This window comes from Camelus dromedarius, chromosome 14, assembly GCF_036321535.1.
Source record: "Camelus dromedarius isolate mCamDro1 chromosome 14, mCamDro1.pat, whole genome shotgun sequence".
NCBI classification, from domain to species: domain Eukaryota; kingdom Metazoa; phylum Chordata; class Mammalia; order Artiodactyla; family Camelidae; genus Camelus; species Camelus dromedarius.
This window is the reverse complement of record NC_087449.1, coordinates 58,888,462-58,914,435: the sequence shown is the minus strand read 5'-3', so window position 1 is coordinate 58,914,435 and position 25,974 is coordinate 58,888,462. Positions and strand designations below refer to the sequence as shown.

At 53.0% G+C, this 25,974-nt stretch overlaps 1 protein-coding gene across 1 annotated transcript in view; it reads left to right on the top strand.

Annotated features, from left to right (window-relative positions):
* IGSF21 (immunoglobin superfamily member 21) overlaps window positions 1-25,974 on the top strand; it is a 234,731-nt gene that overhangs the window by 146,798 nt on the left and 61,959 nt on the right. Inside the window, exon 3 of the mRNA XM_031464194.2 lies at window positions 11,576-11,697. Within this exon, the coding sequence (XP_031320054.2) occupies window positions 11,576-11,697 (122 nt within the window). The remainder of the gene's footprint in view (window positions 1-11,575; window positions 11,698-25,974) is intronic.

Below are 25,974 nucleotides of genomic sequence, written 5' to 3'. Positions count from 1 at the left end.
AGGGAGCACAGACCCACGTCTCTCATTGTGGGAGTGTCTAAGAAGGTGGCGCCGTCTTTAATTCACTACACATCCCTTCCAATGATTATCATCCCCTTCATTTATTGACACTGGGCTCACAAAACCACTGTCTGGGGCCAAATTCATCCTGAAGATTGGGTTAATTTGATATGCACTAGGGATTTTATTTTTTAATTAAATGACCTTGAACCTGCATAGCCTCTCTATCGCAACATGGCATGATCCCACCACTTACCACCGTCTGTCAGAGGCTCACACTGAGGCTTCTGCTTGGCTCCTGGCCCATAACACTGTGGACCTGGATTGGCAGGCAAAGGGGGCAAGTTTAGTCTGATGGGCTCATGCAGTGGGACCCAGATACACCCAGATAATCCAGACTTTTCTTCACTGCACTGCCTGTGTGTCCTCGAGCTGATCGCCCGGCCTCCCAGGGCTGTTGCTTCTGCATCATGCAGGACACAGAAAAGAGCATGGTTTGGAGTCCTCCCAAGGTTGATACCCAGCTCTGCCACTTAGACAGGTCATTTCATCACTTGGACCTCAGTTGCCTCCTCTGGAAACTGGGATCACAATGAACACCCCACCGAGCTCCTGTGAGGATGGGATGCGGTGGCATGCAGAGCGCTTGGTTCCTAGCAGGCACTCTTGTGCATTCTGATACTCTGTACCTGCTTGGAGCCTTCAGAGCCCAAGACCCCGGTCTGAGCTGGGATCACTGACCTCCATGTGTAGCACAGAGCCTGACACATATTAGGCACTCAGGAAACACTTACTGAGATGACGTGACTCTTTTGCAAACAAAGCACTAGCAAGAGAAATAAAAACATTTGTCCCTTAAAAGACCACGTACAAGAATGTTCTTAGCAGCTGCATGCATAGGAGAGCCAAACTAGAAACTGTCCTGGAGTCTGTTAACAGGAGAACAGCTAAACAAACTGTAGTCTGTCCTTCCAACGGAATACTACACAGCGATACAGAGGACTGAGCTCCGGGTGATCACAACCACACGGCTGGATCCCAGAAATATTATGCTGGGAGAAAAGACTAAAAACTATGTACTGTGTGATTCCACTTGTATGAAATTCTAGAACAGGCTAAAATGCTGTGAGAAAAATCAGAATTATGGTTGCCTGTGGGGGTAAGGATCTCCTAGGCAGGGGCAGAGGAACTTCCTGGAGGGGTGGTGATGTTCTGTATCACGAGAGAGGATTGGGTCACCCAGGTGGCTGCGTTTGCCAAAACTCATTGCGATTCATGCATTTTATTGTACATAAATTTTACCAAAAGGGAATTAGAAATAAGTATTAAACTCTAAGTGATATGCATGCTGAAGGATCCAAGAGCAAAGTGGACTAATGTCTGCAACTTACTCTGGAATGCACCAAATATATAGGGGCGGATGGATGGATAGAAGAGATGCATATGTTAAAGCAAACATGGTCGAGTTCATTGCAGAAGCTGGGTAGTAGGAATATAAGTGTTTGCTTAAAATTCTTTGTGCTTTTCTGTATGTTTGAAAATGTTCATAGTCAAATGTTGGAGGAATAAAACATGATGCTTTAGGACCAAGCCAGGGCAGTGTGGAGTGACAAGGGCAAGGTCACAGAGTCTTTGACAAACATGAAGGCTGGTTTTCAGGAAAGTGGAAGTCGCTTGTGAAAATATAATAGAAAAAGGATTGTATTCCCCGAGCTGGATCTGGACTGTGGGTATGTCAGCTAACCTGATCACCTCTGAGACCCCGTGTCCCCATCTGCAAAATGCAGCCAACACTGGCCTCAGGGGGGTTGCTGGGGTTAAAAGAAAAGCCGGAAGTGTTGAACAAACAGGATTTTATAGGGAGCTGGCAGAAAGCAACTCGACTCTTTCCAAGCAAGCCTGACTCCACCTCCTTATTGAGATTTCAGCTTAAATGTGAAATTAATATCCAGAAACGGGCTTCCTCTGGCCACTTAATCTGCTGTGGCCCCCACCCCTTCCATCCATCACTTTGTTCTTAATTGTCTGTAGGACACTGGTCCCCATCTGATGCATTTCTTCCATCTTCCTTAATTTGATTTATTATCTGTCTCCTCCCACTAGAATGAGGTCTCCAGGAAAAGAGGAATTTTGGCTTGTTCACGGCTTCATCCCTCTGGACTTTAAAATAGTCTCTGGCACATAGTAGGGACACAGTGAATCCTTATTGAAGGAAGGAATCAATTAAAGAAGTAGGGCTGGATAAGCTTTAATGTAACCCCTCAAAGTGCAAAATTCTGCCGTCTGGAGTTTGCCTGTTGCTAACACCACCTGCATGAAGTAGTAGGAAGTGAATTGAAAGATAACCATCCCCATTTAACTGATGAGGAAACGGAGGCTCAGAGCGAGAATGCAAATTGATCAGCATCCACTGCCACTTAGTGGCTGAGCAGAGATGGGGCCCAGGCCTCCTTGCTCCCAGCTCTGTATTCTTTCTCTCCAGCGGGCTGCTGGGGCTGACCAGGGCGGCTGCAGATGGACAGACAGACAGGCTCCACTGGGCTGGGCTGCCTGAGATGCCATGTGCTAGTTACAGTGGGCAGGATGTGTCAGCCTAGCAGTGTTCGCTGGTGCACCCCACCCCCTGGGTGGCAGGTGGACAGGCTGGCGCAGGCAGCTGATGGGTTGTGTCCACGGGTCTGCCTGCGCCTGGTTCTGCTGACACAGGCCCAGCCGTCTGCAGCGCCTGCTGAGTGCGGAGGGCCGGCAGATTGGCACAGCGAGGTCCCTGCCCACGACGGGCAGACCCTCCTGACTGCATCGGGCCACCAGATGGGCATCTGTCCTTGGGGACGAGCCTCACGGACACAACCTGTCCACACAGTGTGCTCACTGACGGGCAGCCTCAGGGGTGGCCCAGGGACCGAGTACTGAGAGTGGCCACTGCAGGACATTGTCGGGGGCGTCACAGGCAGGGCATGGCCCACAGATACACAGATACTGGGATCAGATAAGACTCAGTCATGCCCGACCCCAACACAAACCTGCTCAACCAGCTTGTGGGGTCCAAAAATCAAGCTGCATCCCTGAAAAGGGGGCTAGAAAAAATGGTCTCTTCTCTGTTCCAAAGGCCTCTTCCCAAGTCCAGATGTGCTGGCCCCTAGATGAGCTGTCCACAGTGTGGTCAAGGGGATCTTTTTGACCCTGGTGGGAGCTACCACCCTGCTGCCTACAGCCTTCAGTGGTTCCCCATCTCCTTCCCACAATATAATAACAACAATAATACCTATTATATAATATCTACCACGCTAAGCATTTTACAACTCATAAGACAGCACACAATTATAGCGCGTTCACCATATGCCAGGCTCTTTTCTAAACGCTTTATGTGGAAGAATTCAGTGCATCCTCTAACCACCGATGAGGAGATACTACTGTTATCCCCATTTTAGAGATGAGAAAATTGAGGCAGGGAGCTGTGAAGTGACTTGCCCAAGATCTTGAACTTGGTTTGAAACTACCCTTTTGACTATCACTATCAAACCTAGACTCGTCACATGGGGCGCTGCTCCCACAGCCAGGCTGCATTCCTGCAACCCGGCAGAGCATCCCACAGAACCCAACCTGAAACTCCCCATCACTTTCTGCCCATAACCGGCCTCCTCTCTTGCATTTGCCTGACATCCTCTGTGTCTGGAGTGCCCTCCTGCCTCCTCTCATCTGCCCTGCAGACTCCTCTGCATCCTCCAAGGCACCGCTCAGTGTACCCTCCTGTGTGGAGGCCTGCCTGAACCCTCCCTGGCAGAGCTCACTGTTCCCTGCCCCGCAGCACTTCTGTCCCACGCTGAGCAGCCCAAGGAGGGGCGAACACCTGCTGCTGATGTTTCTGTCTGTGACCCCCTGCCCTGCCACTTCTAGGAGCTCCTTGATGACCAGGACCATGTCTGATGCACCCTCTGTCCACAGGCCTGGCCTCTAGGAGGTGCTGAAGGAGCGAACAAGTGAATGAATGAATGAATGAATGAGAAGTGTAGGTCACTGGCGTTAGAGGGATGAAGGCTGAGGTCAGGAGTGAGGCGTGGCCTCAGGGAGACAGAAGATGGGTGAGAAATTACCTCTTCCTTCCTCCTCTACCCTAGCCTTACTGCTTCCAGAACATGCTAGGGCCAAGCTTTAGCCATACTGGGAAGAGCCCTGCCTGGGGGTGACCTACATGACTCTGGAACCCACCTCTAGTGCTGGGGACCATCGTCAGGAGGCAGGGAGAGGCAGCAGGGATTGAGGTATGACCGCCCTGATCCGAAGGGAGAGGATGGATGAGAACTTCCCCAGTGCTGCGGGTGCGCAGCATTCACTGGTGAACCTTGGTTTCTGGGGTCCAGATTCCAAGCATCAGTGGGATGTGATGCAGGGAGGAGGTGCTTTGGAGCCAAGGACCTAGCTCCCAGCCCTGCCATCTCCTTCCTGTGTGGCCTGGGGCCTGTCTCTCCCCTCAGACAAGGCCTCAGTTTGGCCTTCTGGAAGACGAGGGGTTTAGATGAGGTGGTCTGGTTTCCTCCTGCTCTGAATGGCCAGGTCTCCCAGAGCGCCAAAGGGTATACCACCCATGGAAGGCTCACAGAGGCCCTGGTTGGGGGAGGGTCCTAGGGCCTCAGGGCAGTGTCTCCCCATTGTGGTCCCGACCCCTGCATCCAACTGATTCTATGCAGCTCGCTAAAAATCCCAAATCGGGGCTCCACCAAGACTCACTATTTGAACCTCCAGCGTGGGCTTCCAGGGAAACTGTCATTTTTGAACCCTACTCCCACCTGGCCAGGTGATTCTACTGTGCATGGAAGTCCGAGTGTCTAGCATCCAGGTCCTTCTTGTCTCCCCTGCTTCTTGCCCGCCAGCCCCTGCAGCATGGGTTTTGGGTGGTGCACAAGAGACGGTGAGGGAGGTCTCGGAGCATTCTGTGTCTAGCGGGGTTTATGGGCTCAGGTGCAATTGACTGGTGGGAGCCTGCCTGAGGGTGGGTGAGGGCAAGGTGATAGTTTTGGCGTGATGGGTCTCCCAGCCTGGCATTTCTCAGACACGTGCCCCCGACACCCACCCCAGCTGATATCTCCTATCCCCCAGCCCAGAGGAGGGAACACGTGTGTAAACGTGGGTACAGGCATCATTCACGCACACATCATGAATCCACAAACTGACACACAGCCCTGAGTGTGCACACACATAACCTTTCTTACACACCCACAGGCCTTCATGTTCCTCCCCAAACATCTACAACTACACTAAGCATTGTCCCCGTTACTTTACACACACACACACAGGCACACACGTGCATCTTTATATGCAGCCCAGAAGCATGCAGATCTGTACACATGCCTTGCTGACACACGTCCATCCCACCACCCCTGAACGCAGGCTTTCTCATCGGCACTGACGCTCACCCTCATGGGCTGGCCGCTGGCAGCTCCTGGGTTCCCACACACAGCCGTGGTCACCCCCGTTGCACACACACCTCCTCACACTTGCATAGGCGCCTGCCCATGTGTATGGGGCCCACAAAGCCAGCCGCTGCCCTCCTGCCTGCCATCCTTACCAGCCCCCAGGCCCCCGGCCCGCCCCGCACCTCATCCCTGAGCTGCAGTCTGCCTTTGCGTGGTAACCAGATGAGACAAGGCAATTTATGACACCAGCTGTCTCTGTCAAAACCGGATCTCCCACACGCGCAAGGGGAAGCCAATTACCCCGAGCCCAGCCCTGCCAGAAGCTGGGGCTCACAAGGCAGACAGAGCGGGGGTGGAATCCGGCCACCCAGAGAGGTGAGCGGCACCTGACTTAAGGATTCCCACTACCCCGTGCTTTCCCTGGAAAGCCAGCATCCTCCTGCCCCAGGCTCCAGGGGAGCCTGCCCTCTCCTCTCTGTGGCTGCTCCCTTGGCCCAACTCCCAGGCCCAGGAGATGCAGGAGCCGACTCAGGGCAGAGAACAGGTGGGCGGGAAATCAAGGGGAAGAGTGGTCCAGGGTCACCATGGCAACAAGGAAGGGAGGACCCTGATGCCCCTACACAGCAGGCCAGGGAGAGGCCGCATCCCTGCCCCCCCCCCCCACCTTCGTTCTTCTCGCTCCTCCCTGAGCGGGTGGTCTCGTGCCTTGTGCCCCTACCCAGGTTTCCCTCTGCCTGGAATTCTGTTCCCTTCCAGGCCCCGATCCAACACTAAATCCAGCTCTACTGCCTGGGCCACTTCCTGTCTGAACCTCGGAGTCAAACCCAGGTTCGGATCTTCGCTCCTCCACTTACAGGCCGGCAGCCGGGGGCAAGCGGCAGCCCCTCTCCTGCTTCGGTTTTTGCTCCAAAGAAGAGATGGTTATTTCCGTAAAAATATTGCCCAAGAGCCCCTTGTGAATCCGACTCTGCTCTAGGAGTTGGGGATACAACACTGAACAGAACGCAATCTCGCCCTCCTGGGCTTCAGGCTCTGCCGGAGGAGCTGGGAGACACCCACTGCAGAAATTTAAGGGAGATGCTTCCGTGTCTCCTCTGTTTCATCTGCTGCGTCCGCCGCTGTCCTCCTGGAATCAAGCGCAGCTCATGAAAGGAGATTAATCAGTAAACGAACGCTCGAATGCACAAGTGGATTGAGCCCCGGTGCCTGGGTTGGCTGGATCTCAGGAAACCCTTCGCGAATGCTAGGTGGCCTGGCATCATCATTGCACCCAGGCCCCCGAGGGAGCTTTCTCAGCACAGTTTCCGAGTGGTTGGATGGAGACACCTCTAAGTGGGCTTTAAGACAGTCCTTCCTTCGCTGACTCGATTATTCACTCCACAAACGTCCATTAAGGACGTACTATGTGCCAGTCCCCATGCCAGGCACACAGGGTTGGGTGAAGTGGGGGAGAGACTTCTAGGTTGCACGGCAGAAGTTTCTAGATATGCTCATCACATTTTATAAGACGCTTTCACATACATTTGGGGTTTTGCAATATTTCTAAAAACTCTGGGATACAGGTTGGATGAACATTTTACAGATGAGGAAATTGAGGTTCTAAGACCATTGGAGCCAGGAAGTGACAGTCCCCACAGCAGAACTGAGCCTCCTCATGCTTGGGCCAGCATTCAAGCCAACATTTGTCACATCAAGTGTCCCTTTACCCCCACAACTCCAACCCTATACAGCAGCCGTGGCTCCTGCCTGTTTGACAGCCTGGGAGCCGCCTGTCACCTACCAGTGGCGGGATTTGAACCTGGGCTGGCCTGACTCCAGAGCCCAGGCGCCATCACTCTCCCATATCTAATCAGTTCATTAAAAGCCTCCTTGCCAACTCTCCCTCTTGCTGCCCAGCCACAGAGACCTCAGCTGCTCCATTTCCAGGAGAGCAAATTCCTTCCTGGCTGGAGAGGAGTTGGGATAATGTAGGCAGCCAATTTAAACAGCTCCGGCAAAATACACCAGCCGTTTCCACTCTCTGCCACTATTACACTTTCCAGCCGCGGTGGGATTGGCCCGTAAGTGGGATATCAAGTTTATTACAGCTATTTCCAACCTGTAATTGGTTTTGTGGAACACAAAGAGAAGGAGGTTGGGGGCTGTGGGTGGGGAGGTGATTTTTTTACCCCCTTTCAAATTTTTTTTTTCTCTTCTGGATGATGGTGCCCAGGGATGCTGGGAGGAGGCTGAAATTGAAGACTTATTTGTTTTTCAAATGGAAAACTCCGTTCGGCCCTGCAGGCTCGCACACTGCTGCCTGGACTCAGTCCATTTGCCATGCTTTGGTGGCTCTACTTGAAAATCAGCCCAGCCTGGCTGAGGCCAGATTTGCTGGTCGGGGGCAGTCGGGGTCCTGGGACAGGGTCAGGCAGCCTTGGGGCCCACGGACAGGTCTTGAGCTCTGGTTGGGGAACTAGGGCACGGGTAGGTGTGGTCCCTATGGCCCGCTGGTCTAGAAGCAGAGCATCTGGGCATTCAGGGTAGAAACGGCCCTCAGAGTTCACCCTGTCCCACATCTCCTCATTGAGCATCTAGGGAACAGGGCCTGGAGAGGGGAGGAACGCCGACATGGCCAGCGGGATTTAGAACCCAGGCCTCCATCCTCTCGGTCGCTTCCTCACAGCATAGCTGATCATTCAGGGAATGACCTCTGGGAAAGAGCCACTCAGGTTCAAGCTGGTTCTTCCTGGAGCATCACCGCCTGCTTGGTGCAGCCACCTTCCCTGCTCAGGCTGCTTCTTCCAGGAAGCCCCGTGAAATCGGAGCGTGGGCTCCGCAGCTGTCCTGGGGCAGATCTGTGTTGTAGAGCAGAAGGAATGGTTTCCCTGTTCCTCACGGTACCCTCAGTACGTGGCACGCAGTAAGAATTCAGCTGATCCATTCAACAAATATGTACTGAGTGCCATGTAACATCCACGCCCTCCCAGCCTCTGTCTTGAAAGGTTCTAACCTCCAAGAATTACAAAACAACTTCTTTGCAAATAGCCACTCACCCCCTGGCCTGGGTGTGAATTCCAAGTCTGTTCCTTTGCTGGACCTTCCCTGAGGCTGAGGGAGGTCAGAGAACCAGCTGCGGGACCAGGACAATTGGAAGCTCGTCTCGGGCTGCCCGAGGCCGGTTTAACCAAAGCAGCTATTTACTCCTGGGGCGACAGTGAGGCCCAGACATGGCCCCAGAGAAAAAGAGGCAAATAAAATGGAAGGAAAACTAGGTGCGTCCTTGAAACTCCCCTGTCCCTCGCCGGAAACAGCGATTTACGACTCAGATCATTCTTCGGTGCTTTATCTAGGGTGTGTGGGTACGTGTGAGTACGTGTGGGGTGTGGGTGTATTTCCACAGTAATAAAAACCTCAGTCCCGGAGAATAAATTTGAGGAGACAGTTTTACTGACAGATTTTTTTTCCTCCTTTGTATAATAAAAAAAATGGAGTGAAATTTGAGATTGGGACGATAGGGGCTGCCGCATTTTAGGAGGAGATAAAAAAAAAAGCAGTACCTGAAGGGAGGCGAGGCTGCAAGTCAAACAGGCAGGATGCTTTCCACGTTTACGATTTAGGAGAAAATTCCTCAAACCTCCCCCCCACCCCCTGGGCTTCTGGAGTCCTCCCTCGTAATGTGACAGCCGCTGAGGGTACACAAAGGGGCTGAGAGGAATTCAGTTCGTCCATAGTCCTTTTCAGCCTAGCGGGTGGGATGTGAACCCTGGTCTGGGAGCCAGAGCTCTGCCAAGAGCCCAGGGTGGGACCTCGGCTGAAACGTGTTGCCTCTCCAAGCCTCAGCTTCTTCATCTGCAAAATGGGGAGATCGTTCTCTCTTCTGCTCCCTCTCTGGGGACGTGGTGGGTCTCCGCAAAGTGATGGACTTCAAGCAGATTTCTCAACCTGGGCGCTGTTGATACTTGGGGCCAGATCATTCTTTGGGGGAGGGTGGTTTCCTGTGCATCGTAGGATGGAGACAACACCCCTGGCCTTTACCAGGTAGAGGCCAGGACCATCTCCTGCCCCTGAGTTGCGACAACCAAAAATGGCTCACGACCTTGCCAAACGTCCCCCAGTTAAAGGTCCTGGTTTAAAGGTACCTTGCTTCTCTTCCTCCTTTTTCTCTACTCTCATCATCCCCTGTTTGGAAGCTGGTGGGAGGCAAGGTTAGAGGAGCAGAGGATGTGGTGTCCTTCTGACTGCACACGCACGCACACTCAAAATAGTGCCAAGCCCCCAGAGAGGAAGCAGGGAGGTGTAGGAGCGTCGATGAGCCTGGAGGAGACCCAGAGGGGTGTGATCTTAGTAAGGAGAAGCTGTGCAGTGGGAAGTCCCATCGCTGACCTCCTCAGCTGACCTGGGGCTCATGAATGCATTAGCATCACCCTAACCCTTGCCACCCAGCGCTCCCTGGGGACCCTGGTCCTGATAGAGGTGTCCTACTTGCTTGCAGTTTGGGGAGGTGACCCATACTGACGTGGCTCGTGACTGGCACCCAGCTGGCACTCGATAAATGCTGCCTGGATTGCTCTGAATCTGTGTTCCTTAAACCAGCAGCAACACCCCCTCTACCAGACAGATGTGGTCCAAGTCTGCTTAGGTCCAGATGTGCCCAGAGGAGCCCAGGTTCACCGGGACCAGTCTTCCCAGAAAGGCAGCGGATCCAAGCTCCAGGGCTGGTCTTTGCTGGCTCTGGAAAGCCGCTTTCAGCATCTCCCCACCGCCGTCCCCCAGAACCCTGGGAGAAACCCCATCCCTGGCCACCGCCCTCCCAGCCCCCTCTCCCGCCTCCAGCACGCAGAGCCGTAGGGAGTTAATAACGCTTCTCCAGGACCAGGCATGAGGCCTGCCCGTCTCAGGCTGTTAGCGTGGAGCCCAGCTGAGTGGCGAGAGGCTACAAGCTCCCAGTCTATAATAGAGTTGCTGAGACAAGCGGAAAACTGCAGCCGAGTAAACAGATAAATAATTGAAACAGTGACAACACATACCTTGCTGCTTTGTGAAGTAACACTTTCATTAGCAGGAGGCGGCACAGCCATGCGGGTGGGGATGCGGGCAGGCGGCAGTCGGGATTAGGGCACACTTGGGTCCCGCTTTTAATCAGCTATGAACAGCTGGACACCTGAGTAGCCTGTCTTCCAGCGCAGGCTTCATTACCACCTCCCGTGGTCCCCTGCCTTCTCCGGGTCTCCCTGTTCCTCCATGAAGTGGGGACCTCCTGACTCCCTCCGGTCCTGTCCCAAGGACAGCCAGAGGTGGGCGAGTCCCCCATGCTGTTCTTGTCTCCATCCCCGGTATCAGTAGATTGGGCTTCCCTGTCTTCAGAGGAGCCCCTTCGAATCAGTCCTAAGGCCAGAGGGCATTGGTAAATAGAATCAGAAACCCTGCACCTCCGTTGCCCTCAGGGGAGTTGAGTTCCTTTGTGCACCAGGCCCTCCCCATCTGGCTCACTCCACAAGGCCTTCTCCCTCCACTTCCTCCCTGCCCCCAGGCACTCTGAACATAGTCTCTTCCGCCTGGGCACGCACTGTTCTTTCCTGCCCCTTGGCCTTTACTCTTGCAGTCTCTTCATCCTGGAAAGCACTCTCACCATTGGTCAGGCTGGCTCCTACCCTTCCTTCAGAAGACGGCTTCAATATTGCTTCTTCCAGGAAGCCCTCCATGATTGCCCTATCCCCAAGATGGAGGCTGCCTGTGTTCTGGGCTTTCTTGCCATTCTTGGCCTCTCCCTTGTAGGATTTATGGGATCAGACTGTGACTCAGTGGCTGACTCTGCAAAACATTCACACTCTCTGGTCTTTATCTATGGCTCCCCAAATTTTGCTGGTCTTTTCTGCGAGACCGACAAGTGGGATCGCAGAAGTGGGCCCATGTGGTGCCTTGGAGATACCCCGGGAGGGGAGGCAGCTCTGCTCCTTCTTAGCTGCGGGACCTCAGGAAGGCACTTGACTTCAGAACCTCAGTCTGCACATCAGGAAGGTAGGGGTGACCTGGGAGGCTTCTAGACATCTCCCACCAGAGGCTCCTCCTGGGGCTTCCTGCATGTCCCCAGAGTCCCGGGAGCCCACTCGCGGCCTGGAGGAAGGGGGTGGCAGGGCTGGCTGAGTGCTCACCTGTGGCTGCCTCTGTGCCTGTTGCAGGTGACGGATGGTGGCACCATCAAGCAGAAGATCTTTACCTTTGACGCCATGTTCTCCACCAACTACTCGCACATGGAGAACTACCGCAAGCGGGAGGACCTGGTGTACCAGTCCACCGTGAGGTGAGGGGCCGGGCGGGGCCGGGAGGGCCGCTTCCCCAGCCCGGTCACGTCCATCCCGCAGGGCTCTCAGGGGGTCCTCAGGACCACCCTCTGCGGGCTTGGAAGACAGAGCTAGGGCTGCGCTGCAGAAGGGGGCCCATTCCCGAGGGGACATTCCCTGGAGGGAGGAAGCAGGAAGCAGTTAAGTCACAGCTCTGCCGCGTGGAGCAGACCCTTCCCGTCGGCCTCCCCAGCCAGCTCCTCCAACAGTCCTGCGGGGTGGGTTTTCCAAACCCCCATTCCAGATGAGGACACTGAGGTCCAGAGAGGGTGAGCAATGTGCTTAAAGTCACACAGCGAGGAAATGCCAGACATGGGGTGTGAATCCGCTCTACCTGGCTCAGAAGCCCCTGTAACGTGGTCTACTATTCCCCACCGGCTCCAAACCTGGGAATAAAAGCAGACTGTAAATAGCCAGATCCCAGGTCAGAAGCCGCAACAGGATGAGGAAGAAAGAGCCCCTCGGGACAGAGACACTTAATATCTCTACTCCTACCCTTTTTCTAGCAGACTTTAAGGTAGCGATCCCATTCCAGGCCCTGCCGTGTGCCAGGTGCGTGGATGCCCACGGCCCCACTCCCCCCCCCCCCACGCTCTCCTAAAAGACCCCGGTCCTGGTTTATTGCTCTGCCCCTTTACACCCACTGAACCCTGTTCCTTTTGGTCACCTGGTAAACTCCTCTTCAGCCTTCAGAACCCAACTCAAGCAGGTCCTCCTGTAGGACACGTTCGTTAGACAGCCCCTCACCCCGGCACAACTGATCTCCCCCAAAGCCAACAGCTGCGGCTCCTCCAGTTCCCACCCTTCCATGAGAGGGGGGGTCTCATTGCGTTAATGAAGAGGAGCTTCACGTAGGCTCTGGATGTGCAGTTGTGTACGTGTACACACACACACACACACACACACACACACACACACACACACCACACACGCACGCATGCTTTTTCACACTACACAGCCAAATACATCACCCGATGGCCAGGCAAACAGTGGCAGTCTGCCCCAAAGCTAGAGGACAACCTGGCCATGCCAGGCGCGCGGGGAGATGCTGCAGCAGACACGAGCTGGCGCGGGCGGTGCTTCCTCGGGACCCTGGCACACAGCAGGTACACAATGAAATTTGCAAATTGAGAAGATGACCCTGGGGACACTCCTGGGTCCTTTGGACCTCAGCTTCCCCTTTGGTAAAATTAGAAAATGGGACCAGAAGATTGCCAAGGGCATACCCAGCCCTGCAGAGAGAACCTGCCAGGTAGTCTGTCCCTTCCCGCCTTTGTAAGAGCGGAAGGTGGGTGTGTCCCCCGGAGGACCTTCCTGGGTGCTCCTCCTCTCGGGGCGTGGTGCCAGGAGCTCAGACTTAGCGTTTATTGGGGAAATCTGGTGAGAATGTGGATGTGAAGGGTCTCTGAAGAGGTGGCCAAACGGCCACCCAGATACCTTCATCCATCTGTTGATGATTTCTCCTGCATCCACTTCCAAAAAGGACTCGGGGTGCTTTAAAATCTTAAGGCACACCTAAGACAAACCAGTTACAATTGAAATGAAAGGAAAAAAAGGTAAAAACTCATTTGGAAGAGGAAAATAACTAGTCTGGGAGCCACAGATGATTCTGCAGCAAATGAACATTCAGATCACCTCCAGGCTTCCCAGAAATCCAGCGCCGCCTGCCACATCCCTGCCTGGTTACCATGGTCTCCAAGAACAAACACCCCATCATTCCCGGCCCCCCAGCCCCCACGCGCAGGGGTGGTCTCCACAGTGACTCCTTGGCTCTGATTCCTGAGCCAGTAAGGAACCCCAGAGACCACCCGAACATCCTTGACCCCCACCATCTCATGCATCCAGAGCACAGCCCTGGTACCTGAAGACCTGGTTCAAATCCCAGCTGGGCTCCTTCCTGCTGAGTTACTTTGGACGGTGAGGGCCTTAACCTTGGCTGCCTTGGCTTGCTCACCTGTGAAGCAGGCTTCATGTGATCGGCTTACGTGACTGCTGTGCAGTCTCGGCGAGATTCTTGTCTGATGGCCTGAGTTCAAATCAGGCTGCTCCACCCGCTTGCTGTAGTGTAATCTTGGGTTAATAACTCTGTGCCTAAGTTTCCGGATCTCGAGAAGGGAGTGACCACAGTAGGAAGCTCACTGCAGCCTTGTGAGGATTCCACGAGTTAATAATTCGCATAAAGTGCAGCCACAGTCGCCAAGCGGTGCATGTTTGCTGTTACTGCTTATAAAAACCCTTCCTCTCGCACCACTAAAAAAAAAAACCGTCACTTTTTCCAAATCTCACAAAGCCTCCTCATATGTACTCTTGCTCCTGATTGTCACTAACATCACTTTGAACTCAGGCAGGTATTATTATCATTACTTTCTACAGTCCTGATTTTACAGACAGGGTCAAAGTTAAGCAAGGTCAAAGGACTTGCCCAAGGGGGCCCCCGCTGGAACAACATGAACTTGGTCAGACCCCAACTCACCTCATCCTACCCCTGCACCACGCTGCCTCCCTCGTTTTACAGCTGGGGAAACTAAAGCCCAGAGAGGGGAAGACACTTGTCCAAAGTCACACAGCAGTGCAACCGTGTGGTCAGTGCTCTTTCCTTCCCCAGCCTTCTTCTCGAGCCTCGGTTATAGCGGTGGTTGCCCAGGCCGAGAACACCAGGGGAGGGGGCCACCGCAAGGAGGCTACAGCAGAAGGGGAGGAAGGAGAAGACCTCTTCAGAGTCTGATCTGATGACGGAGAGTTGAGGCTACAGGAGCTGCCGCGCTGGAGGAAGCTGCTCCTCAGGCTGCAGGGCTCCGTTAGGGCTGGGGAGGGGCGGGGGGGGCTCCAAATTTACATATAAATGAAGATATTTACAAATTAATGCATCTCATCTAGAGAGAGTCCCAGCTCCACAGCTGTCTGGCCGCTTCCTCTTCCGCTGGGGAAAGTGGGGAGAGAATGAAGCTGAGAAGATTACCCAGATTTGGCAGAAAATGATGCCCTGGGTAACCAAGGTAGCCCTGGGGACCCCCAGAGCTTTTCTTCCCACTGGTGGGGTTCTCAGAGGGATGGCGGGGCTTCTGTCCTGCGGGTAGGTACAGGTGTGGTACCCAGTTCATGACCTCTTGGGCAGGTCACTGCCCCTCCCAGCAGCCCAGAGGTTCCATCCATCAAATGCCTTTCTAGTTCTGAGCCTCAGAGCCCAGAACCCCTGGCTTGGAATTGACAATAACTTATTCCTTCAAAGGCTATTTAACTGAGCACTTATTAGGAACCTGGCATGATGTAAGGGGATCCAGCGGGGAACAAGAAAGACGGGACTTTACACTCTCATGGGTGAGACAGAGTGAACAGGGAAGCAAGACATAAATAAATTTCTCATGACAAGTTGCACAAAGATGTGAATCCAAGTGGCGATTGTGTAACGAGAGTTGAGCAGTGTGCAGCGCCGGGAGGACCGAGGTACTGGCTGCCTTTAGCTGGTGGTCAGGCAGAGCCTCCCAGGAAGGTGGTGCTGGGCTGAGACCTGCGGGCTGGGAAGGAGCCTTCCACAGTGGGGACAAGCGGGTGTGGCAGAAGTCTGAGCCCAAGCCCCAGGGAGAAGATGTCTGGGAACCCCCTTGGCCAATGAGTGATGGAAGGTGTTGGATGGAATCCCACTCCCCTCCCCCCTTGGATGGGGCAACTCAGATGCGTGTTCTCGACTGTCCCCGAGCTCCCCAACAGGAAGGAGCCTCAGCAGGCCCCCAGAGTCACCTCCAGGATGCACCTGCACTGACTCCCCTCCCACTCAGTCCCCACCCCTATTCCAGCTCCCTGGGATACCCTCCCCAATAAACCGCTGACACCCGAATCCTTGTCCTGGGTTCTGTTTCTCAGGGGCCCCTTAGTGAGGAGGGATGATATGGGGGTCTCACCTGCTGGCCTTCTGCACATCTTCCCTCCTCCACACCTGCCCTCTCAGGCCCTGCCCCAGCCCCCGTTCACCTGTTCCACCAGGTCAGGTGCAGGTGGACCAGACTGATGGATCCCCCCACTGAGGGGAAGATTGTGTGGGCAAAGCTTGTTAATCCTTGCAGAAGTGGCTGTCCCCAGATAGCAGCTGTGACCTCCACAGAGGTCAAGGTGAACGACAGCCAGTCTTCAACTACCCCTGTTCCCAGCCCACACGCTATGCCTTCTTTCTCCCAAAGCCCTCTGCAGTCCCTTGTCCCATCTCATCTGCTCAGGATGTCCTCAGGAGCGCCAAGCAGGCTTCACTGGCTTTAATTTGACGATGAGGGAAATCTAGATTCAAGGGGTCAAGGATGCTCCCGCCCCTCCCACGTCTTGCCCACCTCTCTTTGCCAAGACCCTACTCATCCTTTCAGGTTTGGCTTAAATGCTGCTTCCTCCAGGAAGCCTGTCCTGTCTGCCCAGACTGGGTTGGGCACCCCAGTGTTCTTTCCGTCCCCACACCCACTGCTCTAACCAGGTATTCAAATCTGTCTCCCCAGTTTGACCAAAAGCCCCACGAGGACAGGGACGGGGGGTGACATCTTCACTGCCATCTCCCCAGTCCCCAGCCCAGCACCCCCTGCACAAGGTGGACGATGTGTTGACAGTTGCAGGGTGGATGAGTTAGTGGTGGGAGGCAGGGTGAAGTTCTTTCACTGCAGCTCTCCCCACTGTGGGATAAACTTAGGAAGGAGGAATTCAGGCCTCTGCACCTTCCCCCAACGCGGACATCATTTATTTATTACAAAAGAATCAAGTAATTGCTATGTGTCAGGGACAGTGCTGGGGATAAGGTGAACAGGACATAATCAGACTTGCTCTCATGAGGGTTGCAATGTAGGGGGTGAGGAGAGACAGACTGTAAAAATATGTTTAAAAGAATAAGTAACAATATCTCCAGTTGGTGATGAACGTGTGAAGGAAATAAAAGAATTTTATGGAGATGGTGGAGGTTAATGGAGTGTGTGTGTGTGTGTGTGTGTGTGTGTGGTGGGGGCAGTGCTACGAGGTTCCTCACAGGAGAAGACATCTAAGCAGGGATCTAAAGGATTAAAAGAAGCCAGACAGACCTGGGCTGGAGGTAGGGAAAGCTTTCCAGGTAGAAGGCACAGCAAGTTCAAAGGTCCTGAGGTGAAAAAGGGCTTGGCATGATCCAGGAGCTGCCAGAGGGCCAGCGTGGCCAGAGTTCAGGGAGCAAAGAAGCAAGTTGGCATTTATTCTCAACATCTTGGAAGCCACCGAAGGTTAGGGGCTCCTGGGATACATCTTGTAAAGCTCAGCCTGGCTGCCAAGCGGAGAGTGGGTTGGAGGTGCCAGGAAAGGAAGGCAAAGCCTCAGGACTTAGATTCTGAATCTGAGTGAGGCTGGGAAAGGGAGCTGGACCACCGCCTCGGGCTGGCCGGGGCCAGGAGGCAGAGGTGGGGACTGAGAGCCAGCTCTCTCCCTGGGATCTGATTTCCAGACCCTGTGCCCTCCCCAAAAGCTGCCATGAGGTTGAGAACTGCTAGAGGGTGGGGCAGAGCCTGGGGGCTTCATGGAGAATGTGAGGGCACAGTGACACCTTCCTAATTCATATTTATCAGGGGAGGAAGACATGGAAGAAACCGGTAAATGAAGAAAAGAGCCTGGAGGATTGAGGACGTGGAAAGAAATGCCACTTCCTTTATTACTTTGAGATGCATCCGTTCACGTATTCTCTCAATAGCTCATACTGAGCATTTGCGGCATCCGAGGCACAGAGCTGGGGCACAGCGCCCAGAGGTGGGCAAGACGCAGCCCCTGCCTCCGTGGAGCCTAAAGCCCGCCCCCCTCCCCCACCAGCTCCTCCAAGGCTTTGCTCTTGCTGTTTCTTTTCATCTCAGTGACCCCAGAACCTACTTGGCATTTAGAGAGGCACAATAAATATTTGTGGAATGAAAAGCGAGAAAGAGGAGATAAAACATGGAGATAAATAGCTAACAATTCAAGTAATAAAGCGATAGCTGTCGCAGGGAGAATTCAGATGTAACGAGTGATGAATCAGAGATGGAGGGACTGGGGAAATCGTGGAGAAGGTGGTATTTGAAGTGGTCCTAGAAGCGTAAGTAGGTTTTAGACAAAGGGGAGCCCGGGAGCGGATGCTGCAGGTGGAGGGCTCGGTGCAAAGGCACAGAGGCAGGTGGGGAGATGCTGAAACCGAGCCGAGGCTGTGCCAGGTAGGCGGACGGAGGTTTCAAAGTAGAAACCCTCTGGAATCCATTCAAAAGGAGAAATGTAGCTGGTTTTTAAACAGACATATTCACCGTTGGGTCCAAAGAGCGGAGAGGGGTTTGTTTCTCTTTGAAACGTTCAATGTCCCTTCTGCAGTCTCCGCTGTGAGCAGAGGGGGCAGAGTCTCTCTCCACCGCTGGTACGAGGAAAAGTGCCCTCTGACCCTTGTTGATTTGCGAGTGTGAATTCCACAGCCGCCTCCCTCTGCGTGTTACCAGGAACCACACACCTTTTTGCCTCCAGAACATACTGAGCACGTGCTGCTTGCACATGAAATGATCATTCATTTATTCATTCAGTTGACCACTCGGCAAACGCATGTTGAATACCTACTATGTGCGGGGTTGGGGCTGGGCACTGGGCGACTAGGCGGATGCAGTCCATGCCTTCAGGGAACTGACCATTAAAGTTATGCCCAGTCCTTGACCACTATAAACCCACTCCTCTCTCTCCCAATCAGAAATCTCCCACCCAGGAATGCGAAGGAGCCAGAGTGATGTTGTCCGGATAACCTTGAGCCCTTTCAGCGCTTTATTCAGAGCAGATGCTCCTGAGTCCCATCAGAATTGAACACCCCAGGTCTCCAACCCCAAGCTGGAGCCAGGTCCCCAAATCAAAACCAGGGATTGTTTTAGGTGTGGGGGCTGCAGTCCACCTCCCAGGGAATTTTCTCCCCTCTCAGCCCACTGTGTCAAGTTCCGTGCAAGTTATGTCACCTGAGTACAAGGAGTGTCTACACCAAAAGCCAGTACCTGCATGAGGATCACCTAGGGAGTTGCTTAAAAATACCAACGCCTGGGCCCCACCAAGATGGAATTAGATTCAAGCAGTCTGGAACAAGGCCTGGGGATGCAGTCTTTTAAAAAGTCTTCCAGGTAAAGATGTTGGCAGCAAGATCTGGAAAGCTCTGCCCCACACAGCACCTTCCATCTGCTCCGATGTGCAGACTGGGGCCAAAAATTCAGTGGGAAGCTGCTAGGCACAGACGATTCTAGTTGCTCGCAGCCACCAGTGGCTGACAGACGATTGTCCTAAGACCCTCAGGAGCCAGACTCGTTTGGGTTAAGATGACAAAACAGCTGGACCAGCCAGTGACCTCCCAGGCACCAGCCAATTCCAGAGCCTGGGCGTCCACCCCCACCCAAATTCCAGTAGTTATTCATCCACAAAACAATGACAGCTGATGTGCTGAGCCCTGTGCTAAGCTTCTCGGAAGGGGGGCCTTGATTATGGGGCAGGGGAACACAGGAGCAAGACACTCTTTCCACAACCCACTGGCGTCTTCCCCGAAGCTGGAGTGCGCCCATGCTTTCTGAGCCAGAAGTTTCACTGGCCCCAACTCTAGGCCCCCCATCCCCAGAGTATCCTTAAAGAAGAGTTACTGGACCCGCTCTCGATGTCAGGCTGGCAGGCAGCGCTCTGCAGAGACAACTGGGATTGCGCTCAGCCTTCCCTCCTGGGTCTTGCCTCTCAGGGTGAGGACCTCCCCCTTCTTCACCTGTAGGTCCTCAGCGCCTGACACAGGGCCTGGGAAAAAAGCCCAGGTCCTCAGTAAAGGCTTTGTGAATCAATAGACTGACAGGTTATCCAAATATGGAAGTCTCATTTCGAACAGTCAGCAAAACTTGTTCTCATTCATCATTGGTTTAACCCCAATCACCATCCTATGAAATGCAGATCTCAGACTCATCCAATCCTGTTGTCTAGACCATGATATGAAAGAACAGAGAGGTGCAGTCATTCGTCCAAGGTCACACAGCTTGCACATGGTGAAGCCTGGGTTCACACCCCAGGTGTGATGTTCCAAGGGCCACCGGAGCCAGATGGGTTCTCTGGGCCAATGGGGCAGGTTCATCCAACAGTCACTGAGTGCCCACCCCATGCTAGGGCCAGTGCCAGGTGCTGGAGACTCGAGTGGCTTAGTGACAGTGTGTGACCTTGTGTCTCCAGCCTGACACGCACGTGCACGAGCACATGCACACGTGCGCAAACACAGCGGATCTGCGGCCAGAGATGCTTGGTGCCTCCAGGTAGGAAGCAGCCAGAGTGAGTCACCACCTTAAAAATGGCTACCACCTGGCAGTTCCAGGTCCCTGGATGCCCTGGCCGAGGGGACCAAGCGATGCTCATTCCCAGCCCCAGAAGTGCGACTCCTGGTTCTCCTTGGCCACCTCAGCTAGTGGCATCGATTCCATGGACTTGCTGAGAAATCTGTTTAGCTGAACATGATTCCACTGCTCTGCCTGAGTCCCTGCTGAGCGGCCAGCCTCCCCTGCTCCCCTACTTTCCATCAGTCCCTGCTGCCCTCATATCTCCCTGCCCCTCCTCCCGGTGTTGACTTCTTAGTTTCCACGTCTCTCCTTCTCCAGCGGCTGCCTGTTCCTCTCTGCCTTTTTGAAGCCCAGCAGTGCATCCAGGCTCAGCTCACATGGCCCGCTCCACGCAGCCCTCCCCAACCCTGGCGCCTCAGAGCAGAATCAATCCTGCCTGCGGAGTTCCAGGGGCACCCTGTGCATTGCATTCAGCTCTTCTCATGCCAGGTTGCAGATACCCACTCACACAAACTGCCCCCACCCAGGCCATGAGCAGCCCAGGTGACCCAGGACCACTCGCAAGGGCTGGAACCTGGCACGCTCCCACAGGACAGGTCCTGGAGGGTCCAGCGTCCCTTCACTTCCCACAGGTGAAGGTCAACCCTCTTCTCCTTTTGTTTCTTGAATTTCAGTCTTTCCTTCTTCTCCCATGGTTTTCCTTTCTTAGCAATATCGTCTTCTTTTCTTTAGTTCCCCTTCCCCATCTCTCCCTCCCCACGTGTCCTCCCATTCTGCGCACACAGACGTACAGGTTCACTCACTCACGAACCCAGATGCGATGTTTCCCATGTCTCCCTGCACCTTCTTGCATCTTGGCTTGGAGCCCTTCTGTGGCCCCAGAATCTCCCCAGCAGCACAGACCCTGGATCCTGGAGCTCTTAGTAAGTCATCATTCTACATGGGGAGTGGGGTTGTCAGGGGCACTTCTCTGTGGTTGGGTCTTAGGTTAGTGGAGATCTTCAATGCAGTGACTGAGATATGCTCTGTTGAGTCAGCAGCTGCCACAGATCAGCCTCCTGAACTCACCCGCCCCCATCCTCCATTTGCCCCCAGACCCTCTAGGAGACCACTGGGACTCCCAGAACACACCCTTCTCACCAGTTTCTCCCCTGGGGAGGGAAGTCTTGCAAAGCTGTCTGCTGCCCTCTGGTGATACACAGGGGTATTGCAACTAGGGGGTCCCCTGCCTGTGGCCCCCCTCAGTTACTAAGGATGGGTCTTATCCCTCAAGAGAGCCCCCCTTTGTTCATCTCCAGGACCTCCGTGTCCCGCACAAGGTCTCAGTAGAGATTTGTTAAATTAATGAGCTGACAGGTTATCCAAATGCAGAATTATTACTTCAACCAGTCAGCAAAACTCTTTCCAGTCCATCATTTGCTTAAACCCTAGCGTCAGTCCTGGGGGCAGATTTCAGACCCTATTTTCAGGGTCAGAGTTCAGTCCAGAGAGGGGAAGTGACTTTCCCAAGAGCTGGGAGAGCTTCCCAGTCATGCAGAACTCTCATCTTCCAGGGCCTCCCCAGAGAATGGGGCTGAGCCTCTGTGCTGATGGGATGGGGGCCTCTGGGTAGCAGCTTACCTTTTACCAGGGGCCTTTTGGAGACAGTGTCTTCACTCAAAATCAGCCCTGAAGAATTGCAAGCCCAGTGTCAGGCAGCGCCTTGGGGCAGGGGGGAGTGAGGTCTGATGAAGGGCTTGCCCTAATGATTCGTTCGCCTGAATTCATTCATTCATTCATTCAAACACAAAAAGTGTTTCTTAACTGTAGACATCAGGGGACAAGGGTGAAGAAGGGAGGCAAGAACCCTGTCCCCAAGGAGCTGACAAGAGAGAGGATGGGGGAAGAGGGATCTCTGTAGCCTGGATGCTGAGAGGAAGCAGCCACGAAAATGTCAGGGAATGAGCATTCTGGCAGAGGAGAAAGCAACGGCCTGGGACAAGAGCAAGCTCAGTGTGACAGGAAAGAGCAGAAACCAGCCAGGAGAGGCTGGGGAATCGACGAGCCCCTGGAGGAACGTGGGAGACAAGGTGAGAAGTCAGTGGAGGCCAGATCTCACGGAGGAGCCCTCTCGAACTTGACCATGCCCAGGAATCACCTGTTACCGTGCAGATGTGCATTCCGTGGGCCTGGGGGAGGGGCCATCCCCCAGGTGAGGCCAGTGCTGCCATCCACGGTCCACATCAGAAATATCTGGAGAACTTTCCTGAGGCCCAGGCCAAGCACCCACCTGCCAGTTAAATCAGAACTTTGTGGGCAAGGGGGTGGGGACGTGAGCATCAGTTTCCCAAAGCCATGAAAGCAATTCCCATACGCAGGCAAGTCTGAGAACTGCTGTTGTAGAGCATTCTGGGTCGAGTTTGAATTGTACTTTAGGGGTGATGAGGGGCCATTGAGGTTGGCCTTGTTTGTATGTTTGTGTTGTTGAAAGATCCACCTTTGCTGTTAGTGAAGTTGTGAACGTGGAAGCAGACAGCCCAGGGAGGAGAGGGGTGATGGGCTGGCCAGGAAGGAGGAGGAGGGAAGTGATGCACGAAGAGTTTGGAAGTGGAGCGGGCAGGACTCGCTGATGGACTGGCGTGCAGGGACATCGGGGAGAGGGGAGTTGACCGTGATGCCTGGGCAAGGACTGGCCACGGAGGCAGGTGGGGTGCAAAATCCACCAGTCCTGTTTGGAGCAGGTGAGACATGTCTGTTAGACACCTGAGCAAAGACAGCAAGTAGATCAATGGAAACAGAGGGCGAGGGAGAGCTTCTGGTCAACAGGTACAAACACAGGAGCCACCAACAAACAGGAGCTAAGTCACTGTCAACTCCCAGACTCGGGACAGATCTGCCAGTCGCCTTCAGGTGTCACCCAAGCCCATCCCCTCATTCTCCAGATGAGAAAACCAAGGCCCAGAGACTGTTTGACGTCCTTAAGGTCACACAGCAAGTCAGCTGTGAAACCAAAAATTAACTTCTGGTGCCTACAAGGAACCGTTTCCCCTCCACAGAGCTCAGTGCCGCCTCCCCCAACCCACAGCCTGTGGACAGAGTTGCTGAGAAGGCAAATCATATATCTGCAGTCAGAGAACCGGAGCTGTTAGAAATTATCTACACACACACACACACACACACACACACACACACTCACACACATATTATCCTTTTCCTTCTAAGCAAAAAAATCAGTAACCGGGCTGTCAGCTTTATTACTAATTATGCAACTACTTTATTGCTGGTATTTAAAAAAAATTGAAAGCTAAAAATGTCCAGGAAAGACTTAATTTAGTAAATAGTTCAGAACAAAGTATTTGTCACCGTGGTGTTTCTTCACATTAGAATTTGCTCCGGGTGATTCAAATCTCCTCTTTAATATATGACTGCAGTCTAATAAAATTCCCAGGTTCTGGGAGAATCTTCTTGGCCTCAGAAGGTAATTGTGTTTCAGGAGGTGAGGATTGGGTGGGATTGATGGTGAATGGGGAGGCCCGGTGAGCCTAAGGGTCCTGGAAAAGCATGACTGGGAGAAGGCAGGAGACAGGAATGCACATCTCATCAATGGCCGAATGAGTGAATGAACGAATGAGTGAGTGAGTGAATGAATGAGTGAATGGAGGAGGAGCTCCCAGCTGGATTACCAGGTTGTTCCAGAGATGGTCTCAGTCAAGGACAAGGAGTCACCTAAAACTTGCCATTGGTAGACGCGAAGGAGAAAATGTCCGTGGGTCATTAGCTGTTTATACAAGATAGGGACCTGTCACCTCCATTTGCAAATGACAGACTGCAACTGCGATGATGAATCTATACCACACTAGGCAATAGCCCGGGGAGGTCTTTCTCATTTTACAAAAAGCAAAGGGGCGACCAGAGAAGTTGAGTGACTTGCTCAAGGTCACACAGCACAGTAGAGATCCTTGACGGAGAAGCCAGGACTCCTGAGATCCAGACAAAAGCTATCATTTTCTTTCCAGATCCTAACAGCTTACGTTCCCATCGGAGGGAGTCCCCACCTCCACCCCGACCTGAGTCACTCTTATCCTTCTGTTCCTGTTTACTTTTCACAGCACTGACTCCTCTCCATCTGTGTTAGCCCCCTGCCCAGCATTGAGGCCAGCGCCCTGAGGGTGTAGCCCCAAGTCTGCAACGAGGCTGCAGCGTGACTTGGCCAGTCACTCAACTTCCCGGAGTCTCAGTCTCCCCTTTTTTTTAGTGCACAAATGGGAGGGGGCACCAGATTCCCCAGCCCTAACCCTATCCACCCCCTTCCTCGCTGCACAGTCAGGAGAAACAGGCAGCGAACCTGGGTGGGGGCAGATGCCCAGATTTCCAGGACATGCCGGAAAGCAGCCCAGGGCCTGATGGGTTCTGTGTACTCGCGTCTGCAGTCCCAGGGGAGCGGCTAGCTCTTGCCGTGGCAATTTCCTCGTGAGCTGGGCTGACACTCCTAATTATTATTTGGAGAGGTTTGGGGAGGCTCAGTTAATTGATTACATATTTCCTTCCTTGACAGGGCATTTGTTCACTCGAGTCTTTTTTTTCTCTTCCCCTGCTAGGTTAATGTTCCCGAGCACGTTGAGTATTTTGTGGGGACCCTGGGACAAAAGCTGGTCATAACTCTCCCCCCTGCTCAGCATCCCTGCCAGGGGCTTTTGAGCACTTTAATTTAACTTCCCCGGATCTTTGCTTCTCCCATGAGAGCGATGATACAGCCAGAGCCCTGAGATCTAAGAACTAACAAAAATGCCAATGCCGGTGTTTATCAAGCTCTTACTATGGTCCATGCCCCACTGTAAGTGCTTTAAACCCATGGAATCATAAATCCTCACCATTTCTGTGCTATGTCTATCCCCATTTGTATGTGAAAAGATGAAGCTCAGAGAGGTTAAGTGGCTTGCCTAAGGTCACACAGCTGGTAAGTGGTCGAGCCGGAATACAAACCCATCAGCGACCTGAGTGGTCAGAGTCAGGATGCAGGCTCTCAGCCACTGCCCTGGAAGTGCTCCAGCAGTCTGGGGGCACAGGGATACAGGACCCTCAATACCCCTTACTATAGTGCAGGCAGATGGACAGCTGTGGTCTGCCTCTGCCAGGTGCTATCCGTGGTGACGCTGGGCGGGGACTTGGAGTCTCAGCTTATTCACTGGTCAAAGAAGAATGATGATTCCAACCACCCCTGAGCTGTGCTGAGAGTTGTAGAAATTCTTACCTTCAAAATCCCTACCGTCTAGCACATGGTGGTGTTAAGTAAAAGACAGCTGAATCACTGCTGTTTGTCTATAATATGCTTCATAATGTGCATATAGTCTTCTTTTGTATTATTTTTTATTGAAGTGTTGTCAGTTTATAATGTTGTGTCAGTTTCTGTTGTACAGCATAATGTTTCAGTCATACATATACATACATATTTTTTCATAGTATTTTTCATTATAAGTTACTGCAAGATATTGCATACAGTTCCCTGTGCTATGCAGTAGAAACTTGTTGTTTATCTATTTTATGTATAGTAGTTAGTATCTGCAAACCTCGAATTCCCAATTTATCCCTTCCCACCCCCTTTATCCCCTGGTAACCATAAGTTTGTTCTCTATGTCTGTAAGTATGTTTCTGTTTTGTAAATAAGTTAATATGTGTCTTTTTTTAGATTCCACATATAAGCAATATTATACGGTATTTTTCTTTCTCTTTCTGGCTTACTTCACTTAGAATGATGATCTCCAGATCCATTCATGTTACTGCAAATGGCATTATTTTATTCTTTTTTATGGCTGAGTAGTATTCCATTGTATATATACATCACATCATCTTTATCCAGTCATCTGTTGATGGACAGTTAGGTTGCTACCAAGTCTTGGCCATTGTAAATAGTGCTGCTGCGAACATTAGGGTGCATGTGTCTTTTCAAATTATGGTTTTCTCTGGGTATATGCGCAGGAG